This window comes from Montipora foliosa, chromosome 5 (assembly GCF_036669935.1).
Source record: "Montipora foliosa isolate CH-2021 chromosome 5, ASM3666993v2, whole genome shotgun sequence".
Classification (NCBI taxonomy): Eukaryota; Metazoa; Cnidaria; class Anthozoa; order Scleractinia; family Acroporidae; genus Montipora; species Montipora foliosa.
In genome coordinates, this window is record NC_090873.1 from 35,450,474 (window position 1) to 35,462,973 (window position 12,500).

Consider the following 12,500-nt stretch of genomic DNA (forward strand, 5'->3'; position numbering starts at 1 on the left):
AGAAGTTTCGTCTGCTCATACCACCACGTGCTCGCTATTTTGTTCAATTACGCACTGTAATTATTTCAAACAACCACCTTGAGGTTGTTTGAAGTAATTATAATCCAGTTATAATCAGGGACTGCAATAGACCTTTTCGGCTTGTACATTTTGTTTTCCCAATACAGACATGTCATAATACTCAGGAGGTTTGGTCTTTTGTTTTGTTCATTAAAATGAGGGCATGCAAGCATGAATATGCCTGCATGCACTCTTTTTAATGAACAAAACAAAGGACCAAGCCTCCTGAGTATTATCATAAACCCATGAGGGTTGAAACGTGTAACGCGCGTTCACAGCTTCCGAATATTCAGTGCAAACTGATTGGTTGAATGCTTCAGTGCTAAGTACCATATTTGGAAACCCCTCGCTCTTGTTGTTCCAAATATGGTACTTAGCAAATTGAATATTCGGAAGCTTGTTTCCCAGAACACAAGGGGCCGTTACACGTTTCAACTCTTATGGGTTTCTGGTATTATCACATGATCTGTATTGGGAAAACAAACTGTACAAGCCGAAAAGGTCTATTAGTTGATGTGAACCCATTTCATATTTAATTCGATTATAATTCTGTCACAATCGAGACCTAATGTGAACACGGCTTTAGACTCGCTTTGAAGAGGAGGCAGACAAGAACTCGGCAATTCCATTTCGAGGCCCATAACACCATATTTTCGTGGTAGACAATTAAAGCGACGTTTATCAACTCATGTACGAAATGATCGCGCCAAGTGTAGCCAAGCTGAAAATTTGTTGCGGAAAGGAAAATTCCCCTGAAAAATATTGCATTCCATATAACATTGGTTACAGCCAACAAGTCCCACTCGTCGGTACTCGCGTCGTTAGCTATTATCCACCTCATACCCAACGCAACCTCACGGAATAATTCTTAGGTACTTTGCATAGTTCTATCTTACATTTGGCATTATAAAACAAAGGTTGGTTTGGGAGAGCAGATGGAGAAATAAGTACTGCGGAATAGTCATTCTGTTCTAGGCACTCCTCGTTCGGCTATTGTTATTTATTTGTTTTCATTAATGACTGTTGGTGACTTATTTTGGAATATATCAGTCATCGTCACGGAAAGTATGCGCATCGTGAAAAAAAGGGCGTTCCTCATTGACGCATTAAATCTGCGTTAAACAGAGTAGAATCTAAAAGAGGGAAATTCATAGGGGCCAGAGGCTTAAGTTGACCATAGTTCTTGAGTAGACGTCAACGTATGTTGTTAACAGTTTCGACCCGAAGGGTTCTCCAATGACGAGGAAAATCACCTAGCCTTAAGACGCTTTCCATTTGACAGAACTGACGGGCCAGACCGGATATTTGGAAGGACTAACTCTACAACGCATTCAAAGTAACACACTTAATAGGATGTTATATACTCCTCCAGAAGAATGCGAGAGTCTATCATGCGAGTGTTCCATTTTATTTACAAACTGACAGGTCTGGTCGCTCAGGAAAGCGCCCTTACACACAGTAAAGTCTGCATGTGGCCTTCTTTGGAAATAATGGGGTCCAGGATTTATAGAATTTGTTTTCGCTCACATTCCCTTCCTTGCGCGACTTAAAACACACACGTAGAATTAATCGCTATTTTTACTCCACTTATATTATGATTGCCAATACCATTTAGTTATTTATGAAATCATCACCTACAAAGATTCACTGTTCTTGTAATCTCCAGATGTGCGAAACACAAATAATTCATTTAAAATATAAATTATCTTTACTTCAGGTGATGGTCTTAATCTAGTGACATAAATTACATTGTGACGTCATAAGACAACTATATGAAAGCCATTCATTAAACTTAAAGACAACTAATTTAAAACTACTTTCAAGGCTTAGCATCGTCGCAATTAAAGGTTGTTGCAGTTGTAAATGACTAGCGACAGAAATAGATGACTTCTGGGCAACGCCATGTTACCATTATCAAATGCAAAACTGTAGTCCAGTCAAGTTTCGCTGGAATGGAGTCTGAGTCTTTGAAAGACTAAGACTAGTCTTTTTACCCAATGAGATCTTTGTTTTCCGCACCCCTCTTTATTCCAATGTACATTCACACGTTCATTTTATACACAACGATACCAATCTCATTTTTTACATTTCATAATTGTGACTGGTGGTCGCCGAAGCGTCATGTAGTTGTATCGCTAGTTTTTATTCTTAACGTGTCTATCACCTCAAATAATCCTTTTCAGTCGATGATTCTCTTCACTTGTTTAAGACTAATTCTTTCGCTCGGTAAAAGGCTCTTCAAAATCGTTGTTTTGTAAGCTCCCAAAAATTCGAGAAACTACTTGTAATTTGATCTATGACCGCGCAAGGAAGCAGTAGTGTAGCAGCTCTCGTAACCTGCTATAGTTTGGTATTTGTAAGCAGCTTGTATCGTTTTCAAAGTCTAATTCATTGTTTCAGTTGTTTAGTGTTTTGTTTTTGGGTTTGGGTAGCGAGCGAATCACATTATACGCTAAGAGAGCTGCTACATCACCCCAAGAAAGACGAATGGGTTTACTATCGGGTTGACTTTTGTGACGTCAACGCAGTATCGAACCCATTCCCCATCACCGCTCGGTCATGGACCAAACTATGCGCTTCTTCCCTCTTTAAAGCGACTAGAAAGCGAGTCTTCAATAAAAAGGTTGTAAACATAACAATCTATTTGGGACAATTCTTCGGAGAATAGAGCGACTTTCATATGACCGTGAAAATCAATGTAAAAACAGAACGTAAACAAAAATACAAAACATTTAATTGGTGTATCGAACAAAAACAAACCAGCGCGAATTTTCATTGGCTTAGCGAACGAGGATGCAAACAACGTCATCTCTCCATGGAACTTTCTGGAAAGCGATCGGCATCTCACATTGACATCATTTAAAATGCAGTAATGTGATTGGGCAATCGAACTGTTTGCTGCCCATATTAGGAGTTTTCTTGGCGGGAATAAGGAGAAGCTTCGTTTTAACCTTGCCAAACATTGGTCCGTGAAACAAATTGCGAAGCCTTTTTCAAGCCTTAGTCACTGTATTGAAATAAAGTGGAAAAGTTTTGTTGAGGTGATAGACACGTAAAATGTTCAACTTAGTCTTCCCTTGGAACGGAGAAGACAAAAAAATCTGGAACGAAACCAGGGGCCCGTTTCCCGAAAGTCCCGAAACTTTACGGGCCATTGTCGGGTGTCACAATTCCCTTTGTATCTCAAGAACGGAGAGGATTTAAGTCGTCAAACTTCACAGTTCGTTTTCTTTCTGTTACCTGGAAAACACGTTAAAAGATCGGCTTTCCAAAACAAGCGGTTGGCAGTTTCACAAATGGCTTTTCGGGCCCAAAAGGTTTTCGGGACTTTCGAGAAACGGGCCCCAATACTTGTCTAAGTAACAGCATTTCACAGATCAAGCTATTTTCAGACGAGTTCTTGAATAAGATTTGACTTGAAGGAGTGACCATTCTCATTCTCATGCAAGACTTGCGATTTATAGCTGGAAAGGTCTAGTATCGCGGGAAAATCAAGAACTTGGTCTGTAGAACGCCGTTCCACAAATACAATAGGGAGCTTAAGACAGGACGAGGACGACGGCTACGAGCACGCAACAAAACAATAGGCTTAATTAGCAAAAACAATAGTTCTGCACACTCTGCACGCCCTGCACGTGCCTTTTACATTTCTTTGCCGTTCTCGTTTTGACAACGACGCGAAATGATCAAATTTGAGGTCATGTGGAGGACGAGAGCACCTGACGATGAATTTTTAGTTTTCTCTCTAAATATCCACACTGTTCTCATTAATTTTATTCTTGGAATGTGTATTCACACTTTCTAAGCCGAGCGACATGGAGCAATCGCAAAATTATTACAGTAACGGGAAATAATAATTTTAGACAACGTTCTCGTAGCCGTCGTCGTCGCCTATTTCCCTTTCGTAAACGGTCGTTGCCATTTCTCAGAACGGTCGTTGCCATTTGAAATGTTTGTTGCCATTTCTCAGAACGGTGGTTGCTATTTGAAACGGTCGATGCCATTTTTTAGCTCTGAATTACACTCATTAGGTCTAAGAACTCAAAAGGTTGCGGTTACTGGGAGTTGTGTCTCGCTGGTCATATGAGTTAGGGCTCGGGTTAGGGTTCTGTTTAGGGTGAGGGCTAAGAACCCGAGTTCGAGTCTTGAAATTTTCGGACTCATTTTTTCCTCCAGTTTTTCTTTTATAAATGTTTTTTTTCCTTTTTTGTCTTAATTTTTGTAATATTTTTTCTTAGTTTGTTTCTTTTAATTTTCTTTGAAGTGATGTGTGTAGTCGACCGTTTCAAATGGCAACGACCGTTTACGAAAGGGAAATTTGCGTCGTCGTCGTTCTCCTTGCTTAAGGTCCCTAATAATGTTGTACTAATGATGTTGCTCCTGACAATACTGACATGACCGTGCGTTTGCGCTGCTCCTTTGTCTACCAAATGAAATTCAGCACATACAAGGACGTTGATACAAGATGGCATTTCCGCTTAAAGAAAAATCTTTGTCGAGCAATGTCAGACCTCTGACCTCTCACACAAGTGAACCTTAAAGAAGAGGCCTTAAGCACCATCTACAACTGTTTTTACCAGCAGAATTAAATTTAAAAGGTTCTATTAAAAAAAATATCGCTGTAATACCTTCGTCTCTCCTTCAAGTCGCTGCTATTTTTGACTACGACGTCACTATGATCTAAATTCTATTCGCATTGAGCCTGCTTCAATAACGGATTTTGCTTCAAAATTAAGTTACACATACCGTGAATTATTACATACACGAAAATTCCATACTCAAGATCCTCCATTAAATCTATGATTGGTTTACTCAAATGTGAACATATTGAATAAAAAAGCACTTGGAAAATTATCTAAGCATTTCCGCGACACGCGCAGGTCGACGCCCGCTTCAATTGTTAATAAATTAGAAAAATAGTAAGAAATCTGGACCTGCAACTGACAGTATGTTGTATGTTACTATATCAAGCAAATTCCTAAATCGTTATCACCACCACCTTCACAACGAAGCTTAAGGAACAGCTTGCAACCCTATTTGTTAAAATACGAAGCTCTCTTCCGTCATTCAAGATACATTACACTCTGATGCCATAATCTCTGGAAGAAGCTGCCGAAGAGTCTCGGCGAGGTCGAGAGAAAAAAGCGGAAGGTCAGGCTCCAGAAACATCGGACTCACTGAAGTGAAGGGTAATCTTTACAGTCTCGTACTCTTCCTAGATTTTAAGCCGGGGGAACGAGAAAACACAAAGTCCAATAGCAGTGCTGGATACCGAGAACCCACCGCGTCTAACGAGCTAGAGTTTTTTTTTTTTTAAACTTTGATACTCCTAAAAGATATCTGGGCAACCTTTCCAGTCTCTATTCCAGTATGTATTTGTAAAGATCCAGTCCAATTGCCCTGTATATGGATTTATATCTTCTTTAAACCATCTGTAAAAGACAATGCAAATTCATGCTCAACGTGTTAACAACATGATAGCTAAAGCAGAATAAGTCTGACGCGCATGCGTGTCGATTTAACTAGATATGCCCAGAAATTCGAGTAATCAGACGCACGCCGATTTAAATAAGCGTCACGAAGTGTCCCTTTGCTCTGCAACAACATCATTCGTGTCTGGGTGTAAAAATTCACGTCGTCAAGTTTCAATCCATTTCCATCCTCTCCATCCATAGATGCAAATAACAAAGAATAGCTTCAATACACTTCAGTTGTTGTTGGCAACAAAACTACACCCTTATGTTTTGGTCTTGATTGATGCAAAGACATATTTTAGTGTTTTGAAGTTTGACTGAAATAGCGTGACACTACCCCTTTAAGATTACGCTTGCCCTAACACTTACTTCCTTGTTGGAAAAAAAGATATCAAATGCTCGGATTTAACGGGACACTAAGCGTTGGATATCAAAATTGGGCGTGCATCTAATTAGGGTCAAACCTGGACATAAGGGTCTTTAAAGGAAACCTCCGCTAATTAACAAAATAACTTTAAACCACAGAAAGTAATGTTTACAATTAAAATTGTTCAACCTTTTTCCAATAATAGCGTTTTTATTCGAAAAAAGTGAATTTCAAAAAGCTTGTTTTGCCTTTCAAATTTCCCGGGTGCCGCCATCTTGAATAATTGTGACGTGTCGTGCTTGCGACACAAAGAGCGTTTGTTCTGGAACAATAGGGCAACAACGACACGTCACAATTTTTCAAGATGGCGGCGCCCGGGAAATTTGAATGTCAAAACAAGCGTTTTTGAAGTTCATATTTTTTCGAATACAAACGCTTTCATTGGAAAAAGTTTGAAAATTTCTTAATTGTAAACATCATGTTCAGTGGTTTAAAGTTATTTTGTCGTTTTTGTGGAGGTTCCCTTTAACAGGCGACACTAGCTTACAAGCAGACATTAGAGAGCTTATGAAACGACGACGCCGACGGCAACGACGACGCTACATAACAATAGGTTTAGTGAGCAAAAACAATGGCTCTGCACGCTCTGCACGTGCGTTTTACATTTTGGTACATTTTTTTGCCGTCATCTCCTAAATGACGACGTGAAATGACCAAATTCAAGGTTCTGTGGAGGACGTCAGCACATCACGATGAATTTTCAGTTCTCTCTCAACGCTTCCAACTCACTCATACCAGTTTAATTCCTCGACAGTTACTACACATTTTTAACGCGAAACTACATAAAATAGTTTCTTAGTGATATGAATGACGCGAACTCGTATTTTTAAATGAAGTCCTCGTTTCGTAAGCTCCCTAATGTGTTTGCGGCGATAAAAAAAACGCATTATCGGCATATATCCAAGTTGGCTGTCAAAGGCGCGACAGAAAAGAGGTGATAGCTGGCTCTCACTGCTTTCTATTCCCAAACTTGGCATTATAAGGATCGCGAAATACTCTGCTGGAAGAGGAATTTTTGCCGGATTCTTCAGTTTTCCCTCCTTATCAAAGCCCACATGAAATGAATTCCACGTGGTTACTAATTCGCTCCTCTCAAATGCAGTTGACTAAATTATAGTTTTCGTCCCTTTCCCGTGTTTCTAATACGGCATAGTAACTAAAAGAACACGTTGCGTAAAAAAACGTTTGGATTTATTGCCTTTTCAGAAAAGAGAAAAAGCTCCGTTTTCCCCGAAGCGCGTCTTTTCTTTATTACAAGATATACATCAATGCTTGTAAACGTTTACGCATTCAAAATGCATTTGCTGAAAGACCGCAACTTAACCAACACGAAGAAGAGAATGTGGTTTGCGTATTCACACAAAAAGGAGATTAAGCGTGCGACGTTTTTGAGACGCGGACGGTAACCGGAAGTGAACTGTTTTCTTGTCGCCACACAATCACATTCATATTCCTAGCAATCTTTTCCCAGTTAAAGATGATTAGTTCAAGAATCTAGGAGACATTAATGACTTGGCATGCAAAGTCACTTCCGGTTCCGTGGCGTCGTAAAGAGCGTAAGCCGGATCAAACAAAGCGCAACTCCAGCCATCTATATAGCATAAAAAAAAAGACGTCTTCCTGTCCTTACCTGGGTATCCATCGATCACTCTTCGATCTCTCTTTCTTCGCGGCTCTTTGTTTTTCCTCAAGTCGAATTTTCTCCCGAGTAGCACCATCTGTCGTTACGAATAAAGCTCACGTTACGAATGAGAAAACTGAGTGATCCTCGCACTTTGGGTCGACAATTGAAGCAAGGGCTCCAACGGGACTCGAACCGCATGACCTCTGCGATCCCGGTGCAATGCTCTACCAACTGAGCTATGAAGCCACACAGTTTGGTAAAGAGCAGGGGCCAGTTTCTCGAAAGTCCCGAAAACTTTTCGGGCCCGAAAAGCCATTTGATTAACTGTCAACCGCTTGTTTTGGAAAGGCGATCTTTAGACATGTTTTCAAGATAACTAAAAGAAACATGAGTGTGAAGTTTGACGACTTAAATCCGCTCTGTTCTTGAGATACAAAGGGAATTGTGACACCCGAAAAGGACCCGTAAAGTTTCGGGACTTTCGAGAAACGTGCCCCAGGTCAATTTGTTGGTGTGATTTGTTTCCGTGCAGGACTCGATGAATGAAATGAATTGAATGTATATTTGAAGTACGGGTTAAAGACGAACGAGAGAACTGAGTGATCCTAGCACCTAGCTGGACAATTTAAGCAATCGTCGCCTTATAGTAACAAACTGAACATCTTTGTAACATGAGGTCCACTTCAGGAACCGTTCTAACATGCAGGATTCAAGCACAGCATCGTTATTTTAATTTCGGATAAACGCGTATCCACGCTAACGAACGTGTGGGAAAATGCGTACCCAATGATGGTCATACGAATACAGCCAATCAGAGCTGAGGGCAGGGGTATGGAAAATTCGTGACTAAAAAACTCAACGATTGCTTTTGGTGATAATGAAAATTACTTAAGAAAAAGGAGGGAAATCCTGCGCAACGTACCTAAATCGCCGTTTTCCAGAGCGCGACAGTCTGGTCTTAATCTTGAGTCCGTGGGCGGCAACTATAGAAAAAAAAAAAGGAAAATGTTTAAGCTAATCTTTGTAACATACACAATTAGTACAAAGAACAGTAAACAACAACAGTTGCTTCAATCTCTCCTGAAGTCGTAAATTCTGAGCTTTTCTAATTCACTTTGACTAGCACTGGATGGGCGGATTGACACCAGGCTAGAACAAAACTAAAAAAAACTGGCGCAGTGGTGAGAGCACTCGCCTCCCACCAATGTGGCCCAGGTTCGATTCCCGGACCCAACGACGCCACAAGTGGCGGTTAAGTTTGCGTTGGTTCTCCACCTTGTTTTTCTCCGGCTTCTCCGGTTTTCCTCCCTCAGCAAAAACCAGCATACAGCTGATTCCAGCTGGCTGTAAGCTGTGCTCCAAGGCGAATAGCCTTGGAGTATGGTTCGATCGTAACATGAAATTTGATACCAATATAACGAAAGTGAGCGCTATGGGATATTTCTATCTATACAACATAAGGAGAATAAGGAAGCATCTCAAATACACTAACACAGGCAACGATAATAGCCCGATTGGATTATTGTAAAAGTCTTCTTTATAGATGCTCTGATGGTCGAATTAAAATGCTTCGGCGTTTGCAAAATACGGCTGCTAGACATATATGTTACTCAACACGTTTTTGTCGTATCACGCCGTTGATGTTCAAACTGCACTGGCTACCAGTCAAACTAAGAATTAAATACAAAATTTTATTGATGACTTACAAGGCAATACATGGGCTATCACCTGATTACATACAAAGTCTAGTTCCTGTCAAGAAGAAATCACCATATAATCTCCCATCTAATGAAGTTTTACTGGCTCCACCAACTTTTAAATCAAACAAGACAACAGGAGACAGAGCTTTTCAAGTGGCAACACCCTCTGAATGGAACAAACCGCCAAAATTACTTAGACTAGAGAACGATTTAAAATCTTTCAAAACAAAACTTAAGACATTTTTATTTCAAAAAGCTTATTATTAATTTTTTTTTTTTTTCTTCAAGATACGATTATTTTATATACTTCTTGCCACTGTAAATATAATCATAATTAGTCATAATTTTTTTAAAAACATTATAAATAACCTTATTGTTAATTTTAAGGACATGAGACCATTTACCTATGGATCATGCGCTATATAAGTACTTAATTTGAATTTGAATTTGAAACTACAAACCTAAATCTCACAAACCACTGTGCGCTTAACACCGTTCACCAGGCCTCTGATACGTGCCAGAAAAATAGCAATTTACTGATTTGTAAATTATCACAAATTACATTTTGTGCGCTAAAAGGTACCCGGTCCAACATTGTTTGGCGTAAAAGGTTTGATTTTTTGGTCGTGGAGAACTCACTGGGAATTCGTAAAAGAAGCGGAGAGAGATGAAAAGGAGGAACTCAATTTCCGGGCTCTAGCTGTTTCATTCCAGGCATTCTGAAAGCAAGGCAAGTCAGTACAAAATGATTACCTGAGGTTTTTGGTCTTCGTGAAGTTCGTTAAGTTGCATTGCATACGTAGTGAAATTGTACATCTGGAGAAAAGCAAAAAGAAAATGGGAGACTCAATCAATTTAAAGAGAAACTTAACGGATAAATAGAAGAGGAGCCTTTACTATCTACAATTAACTGCGACAATTCCCTACGGATTTGGTGACACTGATGACCACTCCCTCCCCCTCCCCCCTCCCCCCTCCCCCCCTCCTCCTTCTAACGTTTAGTGATAGCAAAACCTTTTCTTTTTCTCCTGGGATGTCCAAAACGCAAAACAACTGACTATTGCGCTACTCCCCAACATTCCCCCCCCCCCCCCCCCAACACACAAACATGCTGGTTGCATCGGTTACCTGTTTACTATGCGGGGGTCTTTCTTGAAATCTCCACAGGTCTTTAGGAGCAGAAAAATCCACAGTAACGCTGCCATCACTGCTCCCACTGCTGCAACTGTCAAGTGACACGGCCGAAACTGACGCGTTGCTCCCTTCACTGGCGTCCGATCGCCGGCGCTTCGATTCGCGCTTGAAGTCCTTCTTGTTGAATTTATCCACAGTGCAACATTGAATTTTGTCCGTCCAGTCCCCTCTGATGATAAAACGTTTTCTCTTGCTAATCAATGACAAAAAAAAAATAACAAATACCGTCAATAAATCTAAGAACTCGTCACTGAGCAGGATTAACGTTTGCAAACTTTCAATCAATCAATCAGCAAACTGGTTTTCAGACATGCCGTGTAAGAATTACAAGATATAACTGTTAAAAATTACAAGAATTACAAGATATAAATGTTAAAACGACAAATAAACTAGGTATAACTTAGCGCTTAAAATTATTTAATGTCAAGGAAATTTAACCTTTCGTCAAGAATGGTTTGCCGAGAAGCGAACATTCACCAAATTCTCAAAGCGCTAGCTGAAAGGAAAGTTAATGGCCTTCATTCGATAAGATTTAGAAGTTTTGCTGGGAGAAATCAAACATTTCCCTCCCTCGGGATTTAACATGGCCGCTGTGTAAAATTTCGCGTGATTTGCCCAGCGCATTAAAAACAGTTTCACTTATAAGCGCTATTCGGAAATTATGACTGAAATGCTGAAATGAGTGAATTGCCCTTGATCTGGTGAGTATGTGAGAAAAATTCGCTTCCCCAGCAATCACTCTACAGCAAGACCCGCTCGGACCACTTGCTACATTTGATCCTGGTAGCCTCGGTTCAACTTCTCGGCTGCACTTGTAAACAGTAAAACTGGTTTGCTCCGGCCAGTTGGGATTTTTAAAAGTTGCCGTTCTGCGCTGTCGTTTCATTGCAAAGCCCCTTATGAGGAGTGGTCAATTAAGTAGGTATGTATAGATCGTTTTCAATCACGTGATGAGACGGCCATGTTGATGCACTAGACAATAGCAAATTATGGCTCATGTTTTTCATTATAATAGAGTCAAATTGCCAAAAGACCTTTTCTCCATTGTTCTGTGCACCAACACGGCTGCTGTGACGTCAGGCGAAAACATCTATGCACGTAACACTGCGATATCGCAGAGTATTCTTTCACTTACTCCGCAGAGAATATGGAACCTTCCACTTTATTGAGTTCTCTTCCAAACCAGCCTCCAGGTTTAAAGTGTAAAATACTGAAATCCCCCGTGGTGTGATTTGTTATTTCCATTTGACCGTACTGCGAATCAAAACAGAAGAGAATCAATCCATGATCATTTCATCCCCAAGCATGCAAGTGGCTTGGAGCTATTTCTTCAAATGAAATGTTAAGTCGGTTAAATTAAGTTTCTCGCCAATCAAAGTCGTTTCACTGGGCGTCTTCTGGAATATGAATAAAAAAAGTGTTTTATTTTTAACATGCGATAAGATGCAGGCTTCCAGATACTTTTGTAAGGAAGGATATCCACAAGGAAATTTCCACAGCTCCTACCAAACTATTATAATTTTTTTATTATTTCGTCGGGCCATAAAACTGACCTTGTAGGGTTTTTGAACTGAGACCCCCCTCTTTTCTGAAACACTGAAGATGTCATCTGAGTTACAGGACGACAAAATGAAGCTTGAATGTAATGCCTTTCGATGGCTAACAGGTATGCCTAGCCAAAGTTGTCAAAAATAGAAATTTAAAGGCTGTCCCCTTCATTTGCCGTTTAGGAAAGTTTCAATCGAACGTAATAGACAAGAAGGAATTGACTATAGCTAAATGCCAATCTAACCTCGAAAGGCCACACCCGATGGTCGAGAAACAATGGATTGAAATCGTGCTTCTGACAACAATTAAGTGAATGAACTTGAATCAAACGTTCCGGAGGTGTTGAAATAATTCTTGATAAAGATTCAGATAACAAACCGACAAAATCTTGAATTTCACAGCCTTGTTCTGCATTACTACGATCGCTGATTTGTGGAACCTTTCGTACCATTATCTAGACCAATCAACACAGA

General features: G+C 40.1%; 1 protein-coding gene and 1 non-coding gene across 2 annotated transcripts in view; both read right to left on the reverse strand.

The window, feature by feature from the left end:
- Positions 1 to 4,857: 4,857 nt before the first annotated feature.
- LOC138004060 (oxysterol-binding protein-related protein 1-like) overlaps positions 4,858 to 12,500 on the reverse strand; it is a 39,246-nt gene continuing 31,603 nt past the window's right edge. Inside the window, exons 26-31 of the mRNA XM_068850458.1 lie at positions 11,615 to 11,733; positions 10,414 to 10,672; positions 10,039 to 10,101; positions 8,508 to 8,568; positions 7,592 to 7,679; positions 4,858 to 5,492 (exon numbers count right to left, since the gene is read on the reverse strand). Of these exons, the coding sequence (XP_068706559.1) occupies positions 5,390 to 5,492; positions 7,592 to 7,679; positions 8,508 to 8,568; positions 10,039 to 10,101; positions 10,414 to 10,672; positions 11,615 to 11,733 (693 nt within the window). The 3' untranslated portion in view covers positions 4,858 to 5,389. The remainder of the gene's footprint in view (positions 5,493 to 7,591; positions 7,680 to 8,507; positions 8,569 to 10,038; positions 10,102 to 10,413; positions 10,673 to 11,614; positions 11,734 to 12,500) is intronic.
- Positions 7,758 to 7,831, reverse strand: Trnap-ggg (transfer RNA proline (anticodon GGG)). Its single transcript has one exon. It is a non-coding gene; the product is annotated as a tRNA-Pro (tRNA).